This window comes from Salvelinus alpinus, chromosome 14, assembly GCF_045679555.1.
Source record: "Salvelinus alpinus chromosome 14, SLU_Salpinus.1, whole genome shotgun sequence".
NCBI lineage: Eukaryota > Metazoa > Chordata > Actinopteri > Salmoniformes > Salmonidae > Salvelinus > Salvelinus alpinus.
This window is the reverse complement of record NC_092099.1, coordinates 2,957,283-2,983,120: the sequence shown is the minus strand read 5'-3', so window position 1 is coordinate 2,983,120 and position 25,838 is coordinate 2,957,283. Positions and strand designations below refer to the sequence as shown.

At 41.9% G+C, this 25,838-nt stretch overlaps 1 protein-coding gene across 24 annotated transcripts in view; it reads right to left on the bottom strand.

Moving 5' to 3' along the window:
- LOC139538307 (leucine-rich repeat flightless-interacting protein 2-like) overlaps positions 1-25,838 on the bottom strand; it is a 90,440-nt gene that overhangs the window by 19,508 nt on the left and 45,094 nt on the right. For 3 of the 24 annotated variants that reach the window (XM_071340199.1, XM_071340174.1, XM_071340184.1), the window contains exons 3-19: positions 22,323-22,340; positions 21,981-22,049; positions 20,857-20,901; positions 18,632-18,682; positions 18,316-18,351; positions 13,074-13,148; positions 12,942-12,983; positions 12,435-12,500; positions 12,098-12,163; positions 10,117-10,191; positions 9,769-9,813; positions 9,287-9,349; positions 8,577-8,654; positions 3,432-3,533; positions 2,440-2,592; positions 2,175-2,246; positions 1,161-1,331 (exon numbers count right to left, since the gene is read on the bottom strand). In XM_071340199.1, the coding sequence (XP_071196300.1) occupies positions 1,161-1,331; positions 2,175-2,246; positions 2,440-2,592; positions 3,432-3,533; positions 8,577-8,654; positions 9,287-9,349; positions 9,769-9,813; positions 10,117-10,191; positions 12,098-12,163; positions 12,435-12,500; positions 12,942-12,983; positions 13,074-13,148; positions 18,316-18,351; positions 18,632-18,682; positions 20,857-20,901; positions 21,981-22,049; positions 22,323-22,340 (1,227 nt within the window). Of the gene's footprint in view, positions 1-1,160; positions 1,332-2,174; positions 2,247-2,439; positions 2,593-3,431; positions 3,534-8,576; positions 8,655-9,286; positions 9,350-9,768; positions 9,814-10,116; positions 10,192-12,097; positions 12,164-12,434; positions 12,501-12,941; positions 12,984-13,073; positions 13,149-18,315; positions 18,352-18,631; positions 18,683-20,856; positions 20,902-21,203; positions 21,901-21,980; positions 22,050-22,322; positions 22,341-25,838 lie in introns of those variants that run through there. The other 21 variants (XM_071340200.1, XM_071340178.1, XM_071340186.1 and 18 more) reach the window with 17 other exon arrangements.

Here is a 25,838-nt window from a genome sequence, read left to right as displayed (position 1 = left end):
GGTCAGGGAGGTGACCAAGAACCTGATGGTCACTCTGACAGAGCTCCAGAGTTCTCTGTGGAGATGGGAGAACCTTCCAGAAGGACAACCATCTCTGCAGCACTCCACAGATCAGGCCTTTATGGTAGAGCGGCCAGATGGAAACCACTCCTCAGTAAAAGGCACATGACAGCCCACTTGGAGATGGCCAAAAGGCAGTGTAAGGACTCTCAGACCACGAGAAACAAGATTCTCTGGTCTGATGAAACCAAGATTGAACTCTTTGGCCTGAATGCCAAGCGTCACGTCTGGAGGAAACCTGGCACCATCCCTACGGTGAAGAATGATGGTGGCAGCATCATGCTGTGGGGATGTTTTTCATTGGCAGGGACTGGGAAACTAGTCAGGGTCGAGGGAAAGATCAACAGAGCAAAGTACAGAGAGATCCTTGAAGAAAACCGTCTCCAGAGCACTCAGGTTCAACAGGACAATGACCCTAAGCACACAGCCAAGACAACGCATGAGTGGCTTCAGGACAAGTCTCTGAATGTCCTTGAGTGGCCCAGCGAGAGCCCGGACTTGAACCCGATCAAACATCTCTGGAGAGACCTGAAAATAGCTGGTAAGCGACACTCCACATCCAACCGGAGAGGATCTGCAGAGAATGGGAGAAGCTTCCCAAATACAGGTGTGCCAAGCTTGTAGCGTCATACCCAAGAAGACTCGAGGCTGTAATCGCTGCCATAGGAGGTTCAACAAAAGTACAGAGTAAACAAATTTTGCAAAAAATTCATAAAACCTGTTTTTGCTTTGTCATTATGGGGTTTTGTGTGTAGATTGTCGAGGGAAAAAAACTATTTAATCCATTTTAGAATATGGCTGAAATGTAACAAAATGTGGAAAAAGTGAAGAGGTCTGAATACTTTCCGAATGCTGTATATGCATACAGTTCATGTTTCTAATCATCCAGTATTGCATTACTATAGGCAACTATAGTTTCCAAATGGTACCATCTGGCTAATGTCAATCCCAGTTTCCACCTAATATCGCCCTCCTCAATACACCTTTCTCTTTCGATCCTAACTTTTCCCTTCATCTTACTGTAATAGTATATTTCTCTTGATCTGGCCCTATCCCTTCTCTCCCTCTCCATCTCTCCCTCCCTCGGATGTATCCCATACCTTGCTCTTCCCTTCGTACTCGCGGCGTGACTCGGACAGCAGCTCCTCCAGCTCCATGAGCGAGTCCTTCAGCGTGTCCACCTGGTACATCAGGTTGTTCTTCTCATTGTCCAGCTGGGCGTTGGACACCATGGCCTTGCGGTACTTCTCCTCCACCTCCACTAAGGTATCCTATAGGAAGAGATGCCCGTTGGTGTACGCACATGGGAACACAGACAGACAGACCCTAACACAGACACACCAATATCCAAAGGGGGTATTGTTACACCGCTGCCGCTTCCATTTTCTATACTCCATTCTGACGGTCTCAACTAGGAGGAACGATCAGAAGCATGATCGAAAATGGAGGGCATGGATAGAATTCGATGGACATAATTCGTATTCAGAGGGAAATGATGTAATGATGTTAGGACACAAGCAACAGTTGCCTACTGCATGCCTGTGGGGTTATTGCATTTGACATCAGGACAGCTTAACTTGACTGCTTTGAAAGGAAGCTAAAAAATGCATAGGAAAAGGCAAGCAAGCCATCTAGTCTTCAAATAAAACTATAAAGTTAACACTTCCCGAAAGTTATAATTCTGTCAATTATCATGCCGATCTGGGCTTTCAACATCACTAGTCTGAAATCATAGGTAATTATCACCTTAGTAAACGATTAGAGGAGTCCAAGATTCTGGCAACCATTTAATATCAAGGTAGGAGTCTAAACATAAAACTGTAGTTGATAGCAAAAGGATAGGTAAGGAAATAATTCTAAAACATTCATTAAATATTAGTCAGGAGGACTAATAATTGCTTAATTGGAGTCGCAGGTACTTTAACACTGACGACTAAAACTACCATTGGTTAATTCTAAGGAAGTTCAAAATGACTATTGGTTAATAGTAGGGTAGTCTAAAGTTTAGACTCTAAACCTATCATTGGTCAACTCAAAAGCTAGGGAAGACTAAAATCATATGAATATTAACAGGGCCTCAGGCTGGGTTGCGTTGGGTCAGTCCAGTAATGTACCTTGACTTCTTTGAGACTCTGCATGTACTTTGACTCCACATCTTGGATCTGATCCTTCAGCTCATGAATCTCCTGGGGTGAAGAGTGTGGCAGGGTTGAGGAGAGACAGAAGCATGCTGCGACAGGGTTCAATAGGTGAAGTGACAAGCACAATGATAGGTAGAGAATGACTTGCAGAGCAGTGTGCGCTGTACAGCGATGGGCTCTTAAAGAGTGGAATTGATGGAAGATGGTTCTAGGACACCCATGTTTTTGTAACCTTTACCTTGATCTCTCGTATGGAGGTTTCTGTGTCGCCAGTGATGGACGTCTCACCACTTTCTCTCTGGGAGGAAGACCCGCCCAGCGAGGCGAGGGTGGCTGCCGATAGGGTGGAAGCGGCTCGAGATCCCTTTTCCAGGTAATCTCTGTCCTCCAGCTGGGAACAACGGGGAGAGACTGTTAGAACAGGGGCAACATCATGACTTTAGGGCCTAGAGAAGGGTCCCGGAAGGCCACGGATTCACACTCAATGTCCTCATCACATCTTTACCTTACTCCACTTTGTCCAATCACATTATCCCTAACAAGCTGTGGTGGGGGGGGGGGGGGTCAGTAATCTTTCCATCCAATCATAAACCATGAGCTGTTTAAATGCTGTTATAAACACACCAGTTACTAGGTATGTTAATTTAAATTTTTTTTTTTACAGCTGTCTCAACTTTCAATGCCGTGCAATGTTCATTGTTATGATCCATCACATACAACAACATGTTACATATGGCCATCAGACTGTACAGAGTATTCAGCATGCTATGTTTGGGAAGTGAACAATATGAGTATCAATCAGCATCAATACTGGTTACAGGAGCTCCTACATTCTAAAATAGTTCATGGTACTTCTAGTCCACGACACAGACCATGCTGTTGTTAGTCCCATTCTACAAAGACTCTTGGTCTATCTACAAGAAACCATCCACCTGCATGCTATAGATTAGCAATTCATATTTTTTTATTCACTAGTACCCCTGTTCATGACATCTCTTCAGTTCTAAAAACACTTTCTAAGGTCTCCTCTCACCCATCTTCCAGGTGTGACAACGACCATACAGTAGGAGTTGACAGCACAATCCAGGCTACCACTTCACACAGCAAGTCAGACAGTAATTAGTCTCTTTATGTCTACCCCCCACTCCACACAAAAGAAGCCAGTCTTTATATGCAAGTTGAGACCACGCTGCCATGCCCTGGCATGACTCTGGGCGGGCAGCCACTCACGTCCGATAAATTGGGGATGGTCATGTGATCCAGGTCTCTGGGCAGGCCACTGTTGGTGGCCGCGCTGCGCAGGAAGCTGGCCACAGAGTTGCAGTCCTCATCCTAGTTGCCCACCAGGGGGCGCAATAGGACAAAGTATATTCAGGTTGGGCACTGTCTGAATCCCTCTCACACACTGCCTTTTCCCAACCAAAACACATCTATGAATGAAAGCACACAATCATGGCCAAATGGAGAATCTGTGTTAAATGGAACAAGGATCGGCCTACAGCTGTACAGAGTAATGAGCATACTAAACAGGACACACAGTAGCCCACATGTTAATTCATTCCTGTAAAGACCTTAAAGTTTGATGATTTGTTAAGGTAGGATGACCCAGCATACCAGATGTCAACTAGTCTTCATATTCTTGCCACTGGTTAATAAAATATCTGCCCAGAGTTGACAATTAAAACCAGAGGCTTTTCTGGGCAACCTCTCAACACAAATATATGAGGTACAGCAAGAAGTTGTACTGGGCCTCAGATATCACCTTGTCTGTTACAACAATCTCAGTCTGAAAGATGCCAGTTATGTATTTATTAGGGCTGACACAATTACTGTATAACCACGTAAACGTTAGTTTTGGAATATAAAATAACCGTCATAACAGTTTAAATTGTATATATGTAATTTTTTTGGGGTGGAACGAACAGCTGACTGAAGACGGGATGGCCGGTTATTCGAGTGGTTGAGTCCGTTTCTGCGGTAATATGGACTCTTATCAACGTGATGAAACTCGGTTGCGCCTTTCTGAAATGAGCAAGGTGTTTCGAGCAAACATTCCACAGTAACGTAGAACGTCAATTCAAATGATGTTAACGAATGTGGCTCTGTAATGTCAGGTGAGCTGAATAACACATTGATAGGTACTCCTCCTGCTTTTGCCCCCTGCTTTGCTCCTATGGGTACACCTGCAATTGCCGCCAGTCCACACGTTATGCCATTATTGACTTGAACGAGGACGCCTGCTCTATTAATTCTATTTCTATGGCAGCACATGCCGTCAGGAACGGAGGAACAAACGTATTTTCGTGTTTTACTATTCGAACGGTTATTAAGGTGACTGCAGTCATTTGGCTTGCGTCATCCTAAATTCCATGACCTTCACAGCCCTAGTACTTATCTAAAGTTATGTACAGTGGGGAGAACAAGTATTTGATACACTGCCGATTTTGCAGGTTTTCCTACTTACAAAGCATGTAGAGGTCTGTAATATTTATCATAGGTACACTTCAACTGTGAGACACGGAATCTAAAACAAAAATCCAGAAAATCACATTGTATGATTTTTAAGTAATTAATTTGCATTTTATTGCATGACATAAGTATTTGATACATCAGAAAAGCAGAACTTAATATTTGGTACAGAAACCTTTGTTTGCAATTACAGAGATCATACGTTTCCTGTAGTTCTTGACCAGGTTTGCACACACTGCAGCAGGGATTTTGGCCCACTCCTCCATACAGATCTTCTCCAGATCCTTCAGGTTTCGGGGCTGTCGCTGGGCAATACGGACTTTCAGCGCCCTCCAAAGATTTTCTATTGGGTTCAGGTCTGGAGACTGGCTAGGCCACTCCAGGACCTTGAGATGCTTCTTACTGAGCCACTCCTTAGTTTCCCTGGCTGTGTGTTTCGTGTCGTTGTCATGCTGGAAGACCCAGCCACGACCCATCTTCAATGCTCTTACTGAGGGAAGGAGGTCGTTGGCCAAGATCTCGCGATACATGGCCCCATCCATCCTCCCCTCAATACGGTGCAGTCGTCCTGTCCCCTTTGCAGAAAAGCATCCCCAAAGAATGATGTTTCCACCTCCATGCTTCACGGTTGGGATGGTGTTCTTGGGGTTGTACTCATCCTTCTTCTTCCTCCAAACACGTCGAGTGGAGTTTAGACCAAAAAGCTCAATTTTTGTCTCATCAGACCACATGACCTTCTCCCATTCTTCCTCTGGATCATCCAGATGGTCATTGGCAAACTTCAGACGGGCCTGGACATGCCCTGGCTTGAGCAGGGGGACCTTGCGTGCGCTGCAGTATTTTAATCCATGACGGCATAGTGTGTTACTAATGGTTTTCTTTGAGACTGTGGTCCCAGCTCTCTTCAGGTCATTGACCAGGTCCTGCCGTGTAGTTCTGGGCTGATCCCTCACCTTCCTCATGATCATTGATGCCCCACGAGGTGAGATCTTGCATGGAGCCCCAGACCGAGGATGATTGACCGTCATCTTGAACTTCTTCCATTTTCTAATAATTGCGCCAACAGTTGTTGCCTTCTCACCAAGCTGCTTGCCTATTGTCCTGTAGCCCATCCCAGCCTTGTGCAGGTCTACAATTTTATCCCTGATGTCCTTACACAGCTCTCTGGTCTTGGCCATTGTGGAGAGGTTGGAGTCTGTTTGATTGAGTGTGTGGACAGGTGTCTTTTATACAGGTAACGAGTTCAAACAGGTGCAGTTAATACAGGTAATGAGTGGAGAACAGGAGGGCTTCTTAAAGAAAAACTAACAGGTCTGTGAGAGCCGGAATTCTTACTGGTTGGAAGGTGATCAAATACTTATGTCTTGCAATAAAATGCAAATTAATTACTTAAAAATCATACAATGTGATTTTCTGGATTTTTGTTTTAGATTCCGTCTCTCACAGTTGAAGTGTACCTATGATAAAAATTACAGACCTCTACATGCTTTGTAAGTAGGAAAACCTGCAAAATCGGCAGTGTATCAAATACTTGTTCTCCCCACTGTATATGTATTTCTATCCCGGGTTGTCTAACAAAACACTAAATCCAAAAGGCACAGGGCAAATCCAAGATATATTTTGGCATGACGCAGCATCATGCGGTGTCAATCATCACTAACAACCATAAACCAAAGACCTTTGAGATGGTGGATATTGTGACCGATTGCCTCAAATCGGCTACTGTTTCCATTACAATTCTCTATCAACCGCTTATGAAAAGTGGACTGAATCAGCAAATCAGGAGCCAATTGTCAACGTCATAGTGTAATTGAAATGCAACGGACAAATACTTTAGTGGATATACATTTTAAAATGACATGGAAAACAATGCCTACACCATTAACATGTTCATAAGTCTTACAGTGCATTCGGAAAGTATTCAGACCCCTTTACTTTATCCACATTTTGTTACGTTACAGCCTTATTTTAAATGGATGAAATAAAAAAATGGCCTCAATCTGCAAACAATAGCCCATAATGACAAAGTGAAAACAGGTTTAGACATTTTCTTAAATGTATTAAAAATAAAACAGAAATACATTTAAATAAGTAATAAGCAATGAGACTCGAAACTGAGCTCAGGTGCATCCTGTTACCATTGATCATCCTTGAGATGTTTCTACAACATGATTGGAGTCCACCTGTGGTAAATTCAATTGATGGACAAGATTTGGAAAGGCAAACACCGGTCTATATAAAGGTCCCACAGTTGACGGTGCATGTCAGAGCAAAAACCAAGTCATGAGGTCAAAAGGAATTGTCCTAAGAGCTCCGTGAAAGATCTGGGGAAGGGTACCAAAACATTTCTGCGTTATTGAAAGTCCAAGAACACAGTGGCCTCCATTATTCTTAAATGGAAGAAGTTTGGAACCACCAAGACTCTTCCTAAAGTTGGCCGCACGGCCAAACTGAGCAATCGAGGAAGTAGGGACTTGGTCAGGAGGTGACCAAGAACCCTATGGTCACTCTGACAGAGCGTTAGAGTTCCTCTGTGGCGATGAGAGAACCTTCCTGAAGGACAACCATCTCTGTAGCACTCCACAGATCAGGCCTTTATGGTAAAGTGGCCAGACAGAAGCCACTCCTCAGTAAAAGGGACATGACAGCCCACTTGGAGTTTGCCAAAAGGCAGTGTAAGGACTCTCAGACCATGAGAAACGAGATTCTCTGGTCTGATGAAACCAAGACTGAACTCTTTGGCCTGAATGCCAAGCGTCACGCCTGGAGGAAACCTGGCACCATCCCTACGGTGAAGAATGATGGTGGCAGCATCATGCTGTGGGGATGTTTTTCAGTGGTAGGGACTGGGAGACTAGTCAGGGTCGAGGGAAAGACGAACAGAGCAAAGTACAGAGAGATCCTTGATGAAAACCGGCTCCAGAGCGGTCAGGACCTCAGACTGGGGCAAAGGTTTACCTTCCAACAGGACAACGACCCTAAGCACACAGCCAAGACAACGCAGGATTGGCTTCGGGACAAGTCTCAATTTCCTTGAGTGGCCCAGCCAGAGCCCAGACATGAACCCGATCGAACATCTCTGGAGAGACCTGAAAATAGCTGTGCAGTGACGCTCCCCATCCAACCTGACAGAGCTTGAGAGGATCTGCAGAGGAGATTGGGAGAAACTCCCCAAATGTGCCAAGCTTGTAGTGTCATACCAAAGAAGACTCGAGGCCGTAATTGCTACAAAAGGTGCTTCAACAAAGTACTGAGTAAAGGGTCTGAATACTTATGTAAATGTAAAAATGTCAGTTTAGATTTTTAATACATTTGCTAAAATGTCAACTGTTTTTGCTTTGTCATTATGGGGGATTGTGTGTTGATTGATGAAGATTAATTATTTTTTTTTAAATCCATTTTAGAATAAGTCTAACGTAACAAAATGTGGAAAAAGTCAAGGGGTCTGAATACTTTCCGAATGCACTGTATATCACCATACATAAAATCACCTGAAAAAAACTACCTTTAAAAGGTAGACTCAGCGATATATGACAGACAGAGAAAGTGAACAGCATAGTGGGTCAATTTTTGCAACAACTAAGAACGTTGAAGCGCAAAACTCAACTTCTCTGCTGTTTTGGTGCCCTGGCTACCACGCTCTGCACAGCGGGAAGCGAAACCGTGCACATGAGCAGATGCTGTGTGTAACTGTGTGAGAGCAAAATGTTGCATCTCTCGCTCATCTCAAGACCTCCATCGTTGCTGCCGGCAAAGTCATTTCGCTGAGTCTACCTTTAAATCTTAAGACGATATAACCAATCCAGTGTAAAAGAATACTCAGGTTTGTGATTAAATGCTTGCGAGAGGGTCGTGCCACTTTAAATGCTCCATGGCTGGACAGTGTGACTGAGAAGGGGAGCTCACCACTGGGCTGGCACGGGCTGAGCTGGCCCTGGAGGATGCCCTGGAACCGCTGCCGCGATAACTATTGTACTCTGAATGCTGGGGAGGGCACATACACCATCGTCAGCGTCCACGCACACAAGAACACACACGTGCACGTCTGCAGTACCCACTCACATACGCACACCAGGCGACAGGTAGAGAAATCCTAAGCCAACAGAGCTATTCAGTGCGTTAACGTTCACAGGGAACTGAACCCACGGCCTGCAAGCACCACGCTTCCAACCAACTGAGCAGTTGCACCAAAGTTAATGAGTGTCATCTCCACAGCACAAACACAGCTAAACACTCTGGAAACTAAAACTCACCACGGGAAAAACAGAACACATCATTGCAAAAGCTAATAAAAATAACCACGAACAGAACATACCTGTCATATACATTCCAGTTACTCACAGACATGCCCTACACATACACATATAAACCTAATTTAAAAACACTCGCATTGCAATTAGTGAAGCAATTTCCTCAACCATCTCAATTATAGGCCCGGACGATAATATTCCTATCAATCTTTCAATTGAGTACTCAAACCGGAAAGGTTAGTGACCGCATGTCATCTATTAGGTGCAGAGGGGATATAAGATGTTACGTAAGAGAATGTCAAGTGTTAAGGACACGTGGGTTTACTGCCACACAAACACAATCCCACAATGCATTGGGAGTCTTACACGAGAGCTGGAGCCGGTCACCCGTCGAGACCCACTGTACAGGCTGTCCTCATATAAAGAGCCCTGCAGGGGTGGGATCGGACGTCACATACACACACACACACACAGGATTGCAACAACATAATATTTTGCAGCAGTGCTCTCGGAGGCATGCTTGCTAATCTACACGACACAGTGACATAAATCATAGCTTCTTCAGTGCACAGTAACTTCTCCAGTAAAATCCAAACACCCAAAAGTAAATTGTTGCTACTATAAGTGCGATCAGAACTTCTTGATAATTACAGAATGGCTCCTAAAGCCACTGGTTACACTATGAAACTAAAAAATACTAGAGTGCTTACTTTAAAGATGATCTTGTGATAAAAAACAGGTGTCTTTCAGGTGACAAACAGGCAGAGAAACACGTGTGTTACAGGTAGCATATGAAGTATCATAATGGGGTTGGGTCAAAGGTCACACTAATGAATGGCATCACAAACCCTGTGATGGCGCCGGTAGGAGATCTGGCTGAGTAGCCCGGATGACTAAATGGAGTGTGGGTATAGTAGGGAGGGGGTAAGAATACTTGTCACAACATGTATTCACACTGTAGTCAGTGCCTGGGTAATAACAATGGTAAGACCATGTGATCTAGCGTGGTCCAAGATCTGTATGTGCCGCCTTGCCAACTACTACGGTAATTGTCACGGCCAACATGATGGCAAGACTGCAAAAACTGATCTGGGAGCAGTTCTGGGAGTGCACAGCTCAGGAGAGGTAATATTGCCTCAAATATTGGATTTGTGGTATATGTGTTTGGGTGTGTGCACGTGCATGCGTGAACAGACCTCGTAGGAAGAAAGCCGTTGCCTAGAAGAGGACAGACCATTGTTGCTGTTAAGGTCAGAGGAAGCATAGGATGCCTAAGACGAGGGAAAGAGGGAGAGGGATTGAAGAGAAACACAGCAAGAGAGAGGAAACAGAAATGACTAAGAAACCTTAGTTGAAATGTGTTTAGATGTAAAGGCAAATGGCCAATGACAATACCATTCAGCGGAATTCCACACAACACTACAGAATGTATACAAAACATCAGGGAAAACCCTCTTGCACCCAGTCACACCCTCTTTTGCCCTCAGAACAGCCCCAATTCGCCAGGGCATGGACTATATAAGGTGTTGAAAGCTTTCGAACAGGGATGCTGGCCCATGTTGACTCCAATGCTTCCCAAATGTGTGTCAAGTTGGCTGGATGTCCTTTGGGTGGTGGACCATTCTTAATACACATGGGAAACTGTTGAGTGTGAAAAACCCAGCAGCATTGCAGTTCTTAACACACAAACCGGTGCGCCTGGCACCTACTACCGTACCACTTTATTATCAGGTATGCTATGAAAATGTGAAGGGCCACAGTCTGATTTCAATACCAAAAGTGAATGGTTATCTGTAGAAGGAATGTATATGGTGGGGTCAAGTAATGTTGGATATGAGCCAGGGGCTTGGAATGTACTGAGTAAAGGAAAGGCAATCACATGGTTGCGGTCACTGATAAGGGTGGAGAGCTGTGGATTAGTGAGGAATGGGGGCTGAGGTCAGGTCAGATTAAGGGAGAAGGAACAATTTATTACCCACATCACTTAACTTCCTGCCTAGCAATAAATATGTCATGTTTAGAGGGAAGGAGGAGTTCGCCTAAATTGGAGTATGTGTATTTGTGCTGGTGGGAACATATATTTTTCAGCTGTCTGACCCTTTGGGTGACTAAACTTAGTTTGAGCTTTTATAGATGTCCGTCCGTTTTTTACCCTGGTATTTAGAACCTAGCACCCCGTTCAAAGACACAAATCTTTTGTCTTGCTCATTCACCCTCTGAACGGCACACTTACAAAATCCATGTCTCAACTGTCAAGGCTTAAAAATCCTTATTTAACCCGTCCCCTCCCCTTCATCTACACTGATTGAAGAGGATTTCACGAGTGACATCAATAAGGGATCATAGCTTTCACCTGGACTCACCTGGTCAGTCTGTTGTGGAAAGAGCAGGTGTTCACCATGTTATGTACACTCAGTGTATATCATGAATTCAAGTGGTGTCTCTGTCCGTGACCATTCATTTTTGCAGCCATCATTTCACATTCACACAAATTTACAGTGTCTTTCGAAAGTATCAATGGTGATAAAAAAAAAAAAAAAAAACATGCCGACTCAAACACACTTCTGACATAGATACATTTGGCATAGATGCTGAACAAGAGAACATATCTCCGTTTAAAGGTACTCTAAAGAGTGTTACAGCAGAACGAGTAAAGAACAACAAAAAAACACAGATGAACTGAAAGAAGAAAAAAAACACACTCGGTGAGAGGTGTCAGACTTGCAGATATCAATGGTTAGTGGACAAGCCATGCGGAGAAAGAGAGAGACGAGTGAGTATAAAGTAAGACGTGCAGTACCAGTCAAAGGTTTGGACCTACTCATTCAAGGGTTTTTATTTATTTTGATTATTTTCTACATTGTAGAATAATCCCAAGAGTGTGCAAAGCTGTCATCAAGGCAACAGGTGGCAACTTTTGTATTTTGATTTGTTTAACACTTTTTTTGGTTACTTCATGATTCCATATGTGTTATTTCATATTTTTGATGTCTTCACTGTTATTCTACAATGTAGAAAATAGTCAAAAATAAAGAAAAACCCTTGAATAAGTAGGTGTGGCCAAACTTTTGATTGGTACAGTACATATCGCTCAACACATTTGGGGTCACAAGTGGGATCCAGCATTCAGTAGTTAACACCAAAGTGTTAATGCACAGTCAGTCACGCAACACCCACCGGCTGCAGGTCCAGTCTGGAGGAGCGAGAGACCTTGCTAATGCTCTCATCACTGAGTCTGGAGCTCTGAGAGTGGGTGAGGAGAAAGAGAGAGAGAGATAACCCCTGGTGTCGACATCAACATTAAAAGAACAGACTGCTACCAAACAGACCACATTTTTTGCCTCAATTCAAGCCCTTAGAGTTACCTCCGCAAGTTCCGCCTTCTATCTTATACAGATCAATTGATTGAATTTAAAAAATGGTTCCTCATTGGTAGGATAAAGGCAGTAGGGCTATTGCTAGAACTCTAAAAGAAAGATAGAGGGAGAGGGAAAGAGGAAGAGAGGGAACCCACCGGCTGCAGATCTAGTCTGGACGAGCGAGAGACCCTGCTAGTGCTCTCATCACCAAGTCTGGAGCTCTGAGAGTGGGCGAAGAGGAGAGGGAGATAAACCCTAATTAACTGCAAGGCACTTAACTACAGCACACCATGCTAGACAGCACCCCTCTGCCTGCAAAATAATAACCATAACTACCCTCGCTGAAGCCGAATTTGAACAAAACAGCCAAGAAACTGCAAGTATCTTGGAATAGTTCAATGTGGTCAAGAATGACCCGTGTCAATATAAACAGTGGACTGATGGAATAAGGAATACGGAAACAAACAGTACTGAATTGTGTGGTATGACAACCCCAGTATCCTGAAATTCCCTCAATGCGTACCTTCTAAAACACACACATATCGTCTGCAATCACTTAACTGAAGTCAACTTTAAAACATGTCCACTTGAACCTATTGGCATTCATCCATTCACCCTGCTGGACACTAGCCAGGTACCACAGGTTAAAAGGCACTACTAACCCGACTGGATATAGCACTGTACTCATTGTCATAGCCGTTGCTCTGTAAGGGACAGAAGACATGCAAATGAGCAACAAAACTGCAATCATTTTTCAGTTTGGGCTATTCTTAAAGGTCACAGTCTTTACGTACGTCACGATCTTTGTGTTTGTGTTTCTTCTTTTTCTTGGATTTCTTGTCCTTCTCCTGTGAAAGGGAGGAGGAGCCCTGGGAGAGGGGGATTGAGGAGGCGGGTAAAGGTGTGTGTCAGGACGCCTCTCCCGCCCATGGGAAAAGCCATCATGGAAACAGTATACGTGGAGCCACACCCACTAAATTACTGACATGTCAAATTAATGTCACCAAAAAAAAATACAACGACGGGCAAGGCAGGATGGGAGGAAGACACCTTGCATTTTCCTCAGTGTCTAGGTTTCCATCCAAATGGCAACAGATTTTAATGTGGATATTCTAAAATCCACAAAAAGAAAATATGCACATTTTCCCACAAGTGGTTAGTTTCCACCAAACTGACTTGTTGCAGATAAAAATCAGTGCGCGATCTACTTTTTCGCTTCAGTTTTCATGTAGTGAACACAAATCAAACTTGTCACAAAAACTGTTGCGTTAAATAGCAAAATGTGCCTACTCTGATCTTGGCACGTGCTCTCTAGCCAACAGCTCGCAGATCCAGTGCGGGTAGGCAAGTCTACATGAGATTAGTATGGATAAGAGCGAGAATATTTGTATTTGTCAAACGGCAGTCAAGCATCGATCCATCATGTCACCAGAATAAGACCCTTGGTATTTATTGAAAAGGAGCATCAACATCACCGTGCACTTTCACCATCCTGTGAAGTTCATCATCATTAATTGAATCTGTAGCCTAATAAACTGCATTAGTTTCCCGAGTTGTAGTGGGAGGACTATACACTATGTGACTCCATTGCCATTTCTCACATAATACATTTTCAGGATAGAAAAAGATCGCACCATGTTGAGAGAACAAATGATCTGTCAGCATTTATAAAACTTCTTGTTTCCATCACAGTTGCCATGATAATATTTTTTATACAGTTTCACTTTACTCGCATAAAAACTGTGGATGGATTCCCATCACCACCAAACTGATAAAGACATTAGCCACACGTTACTTTCTGGTTTGGGTAAAACATGCAAACCATTGCAGCAGCCAAGAAAACCACAAACTCACAACTAGGTCTAGACTAGAGGTCGACCGATTAATCAGAATGGCCGATTAATCATAACAATCGGAAATCTGTATATATATATTTTTTTTTTTACACCTTTATTTAATCTTTATTTAACTAGGCAAGTCAGTTAAGAACACATTCTTATTTTCAATGACGACCTAGGAACGGTAGGTTAACTGCCTCGTTCAGGGGCAGAACGATAGATTTTTACCTTGTCGGCTTGGGGGATTCAATCTTGCAACCTTACAGTTAACTAGTCCAACACTCTAACCACCTGATTACATTGCACTCCACGAGGAGCCTGCCTGTTACGTGAATGCAGTAGAAGCCAAGGTAAGTTGCTAGCTAGCATTAAACTTCTCATAAAAAACAATCAATCATAATCACTATTTAACAACACATAGTTGATGATATTACTAGTTTTTCTAGCGTGTCCTGCGTTGCATATAATCGATGCGGTGCGTATCGTTGCTCCAATGTGTACCTAACCATAAACATCAATGCCTTTCTTAAAATCAATACACAGAAGTATGTATTTTTAAACCTGCATATTTAGCTAAAAGAAATCCAGGTTACCAGGCAATATTAACCAGGTGAAATTGTGTCAATTCTCTTGCGTTCATTGCACGCAGAGTCAGTGTATATGCAACAGTTTGGGCCGCCTAATTTGCCAGAATTTTACGTAATTATGACATAACATTGAAGGTTGTGCAATGCAACAGGAATATTTAGACTTATGGATGCCACCCGTTAGATAAAATACGGAACGGTTCCGTATTTCACTGAAAGAATAAACGTCTTGTTTTCGAGATGATAGTTTCCGGATTCGACCATATTAATGACCTAAGGCTCGTATTTCTGTGTGTTATTATGTTATAACTAAGTCAATGATTTGATAGAGCAGTCTGACTGAGCGGTGGTAGGCAGCAGCAGGCTCGTAAGCGTTCATTCAAACAGCACTTTCCTGCGTTTTGCCAGATGCTCTTCGCTGTGCTTCAAGCCTACCAACTCCCGAGATTAGGCTGGTGTAACCGATGTGAAATGGCTAGCTAGTTAGCGGGGTGCGCGCTAATAGCGTTTCAAACGTCACTCGCTCTGAGACTTGGAGTAGTTATTCCCCTTGCTCTGCATGGGTAACACTGCTTCGAGGGTGGCTGTTGTCGTTGTGTTCCTGGGTCGAGCCCAGGTAGGAGCGAGGAGAGGGATGGAAGCTATACTGTTACACTGGCAATACTAAAGTGCCTATAAGAACATCCAATAGTCAAAGGTTAATGAAATACAAATAGTATAGGGAGAAATAGTCCTATAATTCCTATAATAACTACAACCTAAAACTTCTTACCTGGGAATATTGAAGACTCATGTTAAAAGGAACCACCAGCTTTCAAATGTTCTCATGTTCTGAGCAAGGAACTTAAACGTTAGCTTTCTTACATGGCACATATTGCACTTTTACTTTTCTCCAACACTTTGTTTTTGCATTATTTAAACCAAATTGAACATGTTTCATTATTTATTTGAGGCTAAATTGATTTTATTGATGTATTATATTAAGTTAAAATAAGTGTTCATTCGGTATTGTTGTAATTGTCATTATTCCAAATAAAAAAATATTTTAAAAAATTGGCCGTATCGGTGTTGAAAAATCGTAATCGGTCGACCTCTAGTCTAGACCCATCCCTTTTTCGGTTTTAAAAACGTGCGTCTCCCTTTAAGGACATATTTCTCATTTAACTACAATTCTTTAACACTACAGTATTTTCCATGATTACTCACCAGAAAACATTTCTCTATGAGAACTCAGACAACAGTGCCTAAAATAGTTCTGAGTCTGTGTCTTAGTCCCTAATGGCACCCGATTCGCTATATAGTGCACTACTTTTGACCAGATCCCTATGGGCCCTGGTCAAAAGTAGTCACTATAAAAGGAATAGGGTGCCATTTATGATGCACATTGTGTTTGTTTTGGAACAGACAGCTGGCAGTCAGGCTAGCCAGCTCTATAAAAGTCGATTTACTCCATCGCACTAGCCAGGGACCAACCTAGTAGTCCACTGAAGAAATTAACCGTACTAACACCCAAGATGAAGCTATAATGTAACCAAACAAGCCAATTATGGTTTGATTAAATAAACATGTAAGACAAGTGCTTGTTTCGGGTTATTAAGCATTGAAGCATGCCTCCGAGGGGCAATCATTAGTGGTTCCGATGGTAAATAGTATTAAACTGGGTAGTTCGAGCCCTGAATGCTGATTGACTGACAGCCGTGGTATATCAGACCGTATATCACGGGTATGACAAAAGTTATTTTTACTGCTCTAATTACATTGGTAACCAGTTTATAATTAAGGTACGTTGGGGGTTTGCGGTATATGGCCAATATACCACATTCCTCAGGCCTTATTGTTAAATATAACATTCAACTCAACTTTAGAACACAAACGTCAATTAGTCAGGCTTTGTGTCATCACACAGTCATGTCAACTTTCTCCAGAGTACACACCATGTCTGAACAACACCCTACAATAAGTCCATGCTAATGTCTGTGACACACACACAGACACACAAACCCAAGACTGGATAAAGTGGTTGCTCCACTAAAAGGTTTGCGATTATGCTGCGGGATTTAGAGGTAATTTGTGGTTTAGTACGGTACCCTGTGTCACCACTTCATTGCTCCAGAACAGTGCAAGGGGGAGTTAGAGCACCAATTATGCTTTTGGGTCCTACTGTGTCTCTGACAATGAATGGGCGACATAAACCTAAATAGAAACTGATAATTGTGCGTTGCTACAGATGCTGGTTCAATACCCGTGCCGGCCTCGACTGGGAGACCCATGAGATGACTGTAGGTTTTTGGTTTCTCCCCCTCTACAAACAGAAATAAATTATAAATATCCAACTGGCTTTATTTACAAATTAGTAACAATGTCACCCAATGTCCTTTTTCCTCGCTCATTTTACATTATTTGAAAACAAAATAGTCTCCAAAATATTTAAGGGGCATTGCACTAATAATGTCGCTGACTAGGGAAACGTTCCCGCTGTTCTGTTTTTAGTGTCAGTCTGCACGTTTAAACTAAAACAATGTAACTAATGATGGCATATTCAAGCTTTCATTAATAAAATAATGATAAAAATACTCTTTCAAAATGCCAATGTTTATTTAGTTATGGATCCATAATGACTTTACCATGGGAATAAATATCACTGAATTACAGAAATATCCTTTATTTGTAATTATTGGCGGAGTGTCACGTCATATTTTTCGATATACTGTTTGCCTACCGTAGGCGACATGATACTCAATAGTGTTGAGTAATGTGCTGCTAAAAGTGGTGCAGGTCTTATTTATTTAAAGAGCATATTGAAGTTAGAAGCATTAGCCTACAACTATTTCAGCACTGTTTCGCGCTGTTCTGAGACAAACATGGGGACTGGTCTTGATAATTCAATTTGATTTATATTTTCACTGAATCTTCCTTTGGGTATTGGTTAGACTACAAGGGTGAAGAAATGTTATGCTCTTAGTGTAACTAGGCAAGTCAATTAAGAACAAAATCGTATTTTCAAGGACACCCTACTCCTTCCTCCCCATCGGGGAATTGAACCCCGGTCTCCCGTGTGCCTGCATTCTCTAGTACAGCCGCTATTGAAGGCTTTCAAATTCTTCTCAAAGATGCCCTCTGGTGGTCAAACTAACCCTAACTCGCATTAATAGTACCAGTGGTTAACACTTAAATAACGTGCCATAGAATTCTGAAAGACCATGCAAGCTGCACCGCAGTACGCTGCAACTGTGGGAAATGTATTGCAATCTTCCCAACACACATTAAACCATGATTAGTAACTATCACATCTGCAGTTAATCAAACTGATGAGTTAATAATGTAAATAATGAGCCAAAATCTACCCAACAATTTGTTGGCTTTCCTGTGAAACTATTTTGCTGTCGCTAAGGGAGAAAATGACATGGTTGGTGCCTGATCCTGCTATGCTTGATTTTCTCCTAAGAGGACTGTCATGTTTTGGCACGCCATCGTTGCCTTGCTCGGAATTGAGTTTAAATTGTAAACTAACAACTACATGTTGTTACTAAAAACTGACATAAAGACCATTATGGGATGCAGTAGGGTTAGATGATCAGGCCAGGTTAATCTCACAGCAGGTGAAGTCTTACCCCTCTTCCGTAGGCCCCTATTGCATCAATATCCGACTGCCCAAAGACATAAATAGCATCGTCACCAAGAGTTTAAACACCAAGTGATGGTTGTACTTGTTACCCCCTTCTGAGCAGCTATGGAACCACTCATGCTTACCTCTTTATGGAAGTTGGTAGAAAATGCCCTAACCACTGGTTTTACTATCCCTAATGGTTACAGTTAGATCCAAGATCTGTGTTTAGGGGCAACTTCTACCTCAAGCCTCTTTACCGATAGTCATAAATTCTGCAATTGGATTGAAAACAAAGATGGCGGCGTTAGAGTGATACTGACCCTCACACTGCCTCGGCTGCCCACAGACATCCGCTCATCATCGTCTGAGATCTGTGTGGGAAACAAAACAAATTAAGTAGATGTTCTTCGATTGTCCAGTACAACATCTGTACTTGGGGAAAAAAATATTTAATGTGGTTTAACAGTCAAATTAAGAAAGAAACAGAAATTGCAATGAATTTTTTGATACACAACGAGGAAAATTGAATTTCAATTTACTCCATGAATTGAAATGTAATTTCACCCCAACCCTGGTGTTTAACATGGTTCACTGAAAGACCTCAGAAATGAATCTCTCCCCTCCGTCTGTAAATGACTTGACTGTGACCTCTTTCTCTGTGCTCCCCAGACTGGCTGTACAAACCAGATTATGTGCCTGAGAACACAGCTCAATGGCCCAGGGCAGTGGAGTCAGAGTGGGCCACACTGAATGACATTAGTGTGTGAAATTATTGACACCCTTAGCAAAAATGATAAATAATTACTATACTGAGCTATATTGTATGCTCAAAAAGATTGGGAAATTATACTATTTTATAATAATACAATTGCTCAGGGAAAGAGATGTTCCGGTACTTTCATATACTTTTTAGCCAGTAGCTCTGAAAGTAGCACTCACGAGCCAAAAGTGGTCCCCGAAAACTGCGTACCCACATCACATGTGCAGATATGTGCACCACCTCATTGCTCTTTATTTCGCTCTGCTGTGGGTATATATGATGTGCCTCTTGCTAGATGTCACTCAAATGGCGAAGGGTTGAACCTCATTGGCTAGAACTTGAATTGCTAGGGGGCTGGCCCACGCAGGGAAAAAATGACACTGCACAGCTTCATGAAAAACGGTCGCTTTCAAACTAGGGATTTTGTGGCTAATTGAGATGCATAATCTATAAGCAGAATTACTGTATGTATGAACTTCACAATGACACATTCAGCCCAAAGTTCCAATTCATGTCTAACCAGCAATATTTTTTTTCTCTAAAAAAGGTAGGGGTTAAAATGATTGACACCTCTGTTTTCAATACGTCACCTTGAGGATAATGGCACTGAGCCTCTTTCTAAAAAGTTTGAGTTGGAGAACACATTGGGAGGGATTTCAGACCATTCCTCCATACAGAATCCTTCTAGATCCTTGATACCCTTTGTCTGCACAGGTTTTCAATGGGTTTCTATTTTCATGTCATCTGACCAAAGCACCAGTTCCAATCCAAGTGCCAATGCTATTTAGCAAACTCCAGGATTTACATTTGTTGGATGACATGAAAATAGAGCTCTTTGGCCACTCACACCAGCGGTGGCTTTGGCGTCGAAATGAGAATGCACGAGCAGAGAATAACCTCGTAAAATATGGTGGTGGATATTTGATGTTATGTGGCTATTTTGCTTCCACTGGTCCCGGGGCCGTTGTTAAGGTTAATGGCATCATGAACTTTACCCAGTACCAGGACATTTTAGGCACAAACCTGATTGCCTCTGCCAGAAAGCTGAAACTTGGTGCAAGTGGATCTTCCCGCAAGACAATAACCCCAAACACATCTACAAATAAATTGTTAATTGGCCATAAAATCAACAATTTGTAATGGCCATCTCAGTCTCCAAACCAGAAACCCATTGAAAACCTGTTTGAATTGAAGAGGGCAGTCCATAATCACAGACAAAGGATATCAAGGATCTGGACGGATTCTGTATGTAGGAATGGTCCCAATGTGTTCTCCAACTCATAAAACATTTTAGAAAAAGGCTCAGTGCCATTATCCTCCCAAGGTAAGGTATTGAAAACAGGGTTGTCAATAATTTTAACCCTTATCTGTTAGAGAAAAACAGTACTACTTGTTAAACATGTATTTCTCTGAGCAATTGTATTAGTATAAAAATTATTTCCCCAGTATAAATGTATTTTTGCTCATCTTTATCAAGGGTGTCAATCATTTCAGACCTCACTGTTTATCCCAACAAGCATACTACATGATATAAGGCAAAATATTGCCAATCAACCCATACTAAATAGTATCCTAGTATGGATTGGATATTGGAACTTGGAGTGTATTGACTGATAGGAGACAAATATCGTCACTTGAACAAAAAGTGCTGACATTGTGACACTCCAGCACCTGAGTTCCCAAGGTATTAAGTCACGGTTCAAAGAAACGAAAGCTGCTTTTGTCAGATGGAGACAGGAAGGTGCAAAGAGAGATGGTGGATGATAGGGGGAGAGGAATACACACCGAAGTATGTCTCTGTGTGGGGCGTGAGTACCTCTCACTGTCCTCCTGGAGGAATGAAAAAGGAAAATAGGACACAGGTAGAGGTCAAAGGTTCAAATGACAGGGGAAGGATGAAACACTTAGAACAATATCAACATTGTTGTTCATATAAGCACGTCAGAGAGGGGTTTCAGCAAGCACCCAAACAAACAGACAAATTCAAACTCGCACAAGGGCACACTTACGTGCAAAAACTCACACCCCATTATTCCAAAGGAGGACTTCTAGCATGTATGCACACTTTTTCCAATTCAACTGTGGCTATTAAACTGAGGAGAATTGAAAGTGAAGGGTAATTGCCTGCTAACCTTTGAACGTGAACAAATTCTCAATGGTCAAGTGCACTGCATTCATTCCCTAAGCAGCCATGCCTCCAGTTCATCACATCACTGTGGCCATGGATACTGATCCTGTCACCTAACCACTCAAGCAGACATGGTTACACAGACAGGACAGGACAGAGATTAGTTCCTCTCCTGCAACTTTCATCACATGCTGTGGTTGGTTACTTGTCATTGTTTTCCGATACCTTCACATAATTCAGCATTTGTCTTTTAAAAACACAATATGACAGGAGAGACCTATGTCACACAGTGTCCAGTCTGGTGGATCTGAACCACCCAGGAACACTGCAAGAATAAGACCGTCGCTTGGCAGTCAAGGGGATCATCAAAACCCAGGCAGTCTACACGAAAGGGATAGGACATGCAGATCCAAACCCATTCAACATGCACATCAATTCTGTGGATTATCATTAGATGTGCGGCCTTATAAATCAACAATCCGCTCTAGAACTTGTTAGCTAAAAAGGTATATCGCACACAAAAGCCTCTCAAAAAAAATATGAAAAGCAAATGCCATATAGGTTTAAGAGGAAAGCCCTTTTTTTAATCTCAGCTATTCTCCACGGCTAAGAACATTCACATAACCTGGCATTATTAACAGCTTTGAGTATTGAAAGAGAGTGATAGTGAATTACTTTCATGCATGATTCAAAAACAAGCTATTATTCCACAACCGTTAGTGCAGCTAATTCATTAACAATGCTTCGCTTGTCAAAGATTCATTCTCGTTATTGACTGTACCATCCATTGCTCGATGTGTCCCCATTCGCTGTCTACTTTGTCTGGTTTGTTGTCCAAGCCGTAATATTTCTGAGGAAAGAGCGTGAGAGGAGAGGAAGGAAGGGTGGAAACGCACAGCCAATCGAACAATCATTATTATCTAGCTATATGTACTATGTAGTCTAAACCATGGTGATTTTATATAGACATTAGACATGTCTAACAAATAACTAACACATTTATACCGGGATGCATGTCTAAATTGAAGAATTTTTATTTTTTACTACTGACAAGATGATAATGAAAGTAGAAAAACAGTACAGAAAATGTGTGGGAGGGGGGGGGGGGAGACAAGAATCCTACCTTCTGAACCTGATAGATCTATAAATTAACACCACAGGAGGAGCAGCCAGGGCAATGGAGGAGAGGAACCAGGAATCAGGGACAGAAAGGGAAAGAATAAAAGAAAAAAGAGTGACATTGGGGAACAGAGGGATAAAACATGATAGACCACAACAAAGAGGGCGAGAGAGAGAATGTAAAGCTGTATACGTATATGTATGTAAACCTACATAGAAAGCGAGAGAACAGTACAATAATTAGGGTGGTGTCCATACAGAGGCAGGTTATTGCTTATGACAGGGACTTGGCTGTGGAATGTGGCATGGACATAGCGTGGCAGGCCAACAGTAACCGACCCCAGGAACGTCTCAAGAGTTCACATGATGGTCTCGGGAGGGACCATGTGATTAGAGTCACCAGGGTAAGCAGGATTCTTTCCGACCGTGGCTCCTTAAGGTTAGTGACAGCGTGTTGGCATCTCAACAGTAGCATGACCCGTGTCACCTGGCACACGAGGCAATCAGCCAAAATACTGTACACTTTTCTCAAGTCAAGTTTTGACAAGATCCAAAACATGGCCTGTTTCTTTCTAGGAGGGGATGTTCCTCAGCGACAGTGTCAACACATTATTCTATGATTCACCAATATTGCCTTACTTTAAATCTCAACTACCTCTGAAGAGATCCTAAAAAACGACATGCATTTCAGTCAGTGCTGTTGTACAAATAGGTAGCAGACAAAACCCCAGTAACTAGACTTTCATAGCCAGATTTCCTAAAGAACAAAAGGGTATACTACGACACTAGCTAGATCTACAGTGGTTCCTCCTTTAAAAGTTGCGTCATACTGCAGCACACCTTGCGGGCTGCTGCAGCATTCTATGGCACGTTATTCGATTGTCAGCCGTTTTTTTACGTTAATGTGCTAGTTTGACCACCGAAGGGCAACTTTGAGAAGCATTTGATAGTCACCCATATTGGCTTCACTAGAGAATTCAAAACCTTGGTACATTGGATTGATTTCAAGAAATTTGGCTGAATTCATTTAGTTAATATTATGGTGTTTCTATTCCGAGAAAAATGAATCCCTCAGGGTTTCTGTTAGGATGGAATGTAAAATATTGCGCTGTACAACGTGACGGTCGGGAGTAGGCTACAGCATAAGAGGATTCTAAAATAAATATCTAACGGGCATAACATTTCCACACCCTAATTGTAGCGTAACCAACACTCACTTCGCCTATGGTAGGCCTACAGTATATCTAAAAACTTATTTTTTTTTTTCAATGAAGTGACTCTCTGCCATTAATTACATTTAGTGGATTGGAGAATTCTACATTAATATCTAAGGGGCATTTTCCGTTAGGATCTGTGAGAATATCTAAGGGTCTTTTTATCTAATTCTAAATGAATGAATAATAATCGCTTTTGGAGATTTTGTTTTCATTTAACCTAGAGTGAGCGATAAAAAGGCAATTCTTGAACATGGACTGAGACAGTCTCACTAATTTGTAAATAAAGTCAGTTTGTTATTTAGATGTATTTATTTCTGGAGAAACCTAACTTGATTATTTAGCGGACATCACTTGCTTATATTCAGTCAAGACATATCTTAAGAATATCATGGAACATAATTGAACATTTTAGTTTCTCCATGCTTGTGTCAGCATTAAACGGTGCTGAAATAGACGTCCACAGCGGGAAGGCTATATATATATAACGATATTTTGGAGATTATTTCCTTTAAAAAAAATGACAGTGAGCGATTGTAATCTGAATAAAAAGGCCCAAATAATAGTTATAAAGGCCAAACTATTGCCCTGCTAATAGCCATAATGACGCTGTACAATGTGACCATGTGTGTTTGAAAGCATATTTCAGTAAGCAAAACTTTGTTTGCCTTTAATAGACAACTTTGTTCCAATATTTCTGTAATTCAGTGATATTTATTCCCATAGCAATTTGTGGATCCATAACTAAATCAACAACTGCATTTTGAAAGATTATTTTTATTATTATTTTATTAACATAAGCATAAAGATGCTGATGAAGAAATATAGTACTGTACATTAAGATATTCTTAATGATCGGCTATGAAAAGCCAACTGACATTTACTCCCGATTATTATTTGACCATGCTGGTCATTTATGAACATTTGAACATCTTGGCCATGTTCTGTTATAATCTCCACCCGGCACAGCCAGAAGAGGACTGGCCACCCCTCATAGCCTGGTTCCTCTCTAGGTTTCTTCCTAGGTTTTGGCCTTTCTAGGGAGTTTTTCCTAGCCACCGTGCTTCTACACCTGCATTGCTTGCTGTTTGGGGTTTTAGGCTGGGTTCCTGTACAGCACTTCGAGATATTAGCTGATGTACGAAGGGCTATATAAAATAAACTTGATTTGTACAGTATATGCTGTTACATTTGGATAATAAAGCATTTTGAAGATAAGCCACCTGCATTTGTTTACAAGTAAACATAGCCTTCAATACATACTGTAATAAACATTGGAAAGTGCCTAATTCCTTACATAAGAATGAGCAGACCATGTCCAGACTTTCTTGGTGATCTCAAGTACCTTCAATAATGGCTGTACTAGAAAATGCGGGCACGCGGGAGACCGGGGTTCAATTCCCCGACGGGGAGTAAGGAGTAGGCTGTCCTTGTAAATAAGAATTTGTTCTTAACTGATTCCATATGTGTTATTTCATAGTTGCGATGTCTTCACTATTATTCTACAATGTAGAAAATAGTAAAAATAAAGAAAAATCCTGGAATGAGTAGGTGTGTCCAAACTTTTGATTGGTACTTGCTTAATTAATTGGACTAATATTATGGTGTTTCTATTACAAGAAAAACGAAAAACCCTCTGGGTTTGTTAGGACGGAATGGAAAATATGGTACTGTACAACGTTACGGTGGGTAGTACAGTACTGGGCTATTTAGCTAAAGAATCCCCATATTGTGCGGGCAGGCCAGGGCATGCGGGAGACCGGGGTTCAATTCCCCGACGGAGAGGAAGGAGTAGGTTGTCCTTGTAAATACATGTTGTTCTTAACTGACTTGCATAGTTAATTAAAGGTTACACTAAGAGCATTACATTTCTTCACCCTAATTTTCTAATTCTAGTCTAACCAATACCCAAACGGAGATTCAGTGAAAATAAAAATCTCATTGATTTATCAAGACCAGTCCCCATGCTTGTCTCAAAGCAGCGCGAAACGGTGCTAAAATAGTTGTAGTCTATTGCTTCAAATCCTATTGCTTCTAACTTCAATATGCTCTTTAAATAAATAAGACCTAGCACATTACTGAACACTAGCTCCAACTCAGGCTTCATCCATGTTACGAAGGTGGATATTGATCCCGCACTTGTTGCTAACTCAATCTAAGCTAGTAACTGCGTGTAAGAACAGTTATCCTGCAAATTCAGTCTATGAGAAAAAAGCTATTTGACAGGCCGTCTTCATTTCATTACGTGTATCATTAATACCGTCTTTCTGCTTATCAATTACCCTTTTTCCCCCCACTATTGATAA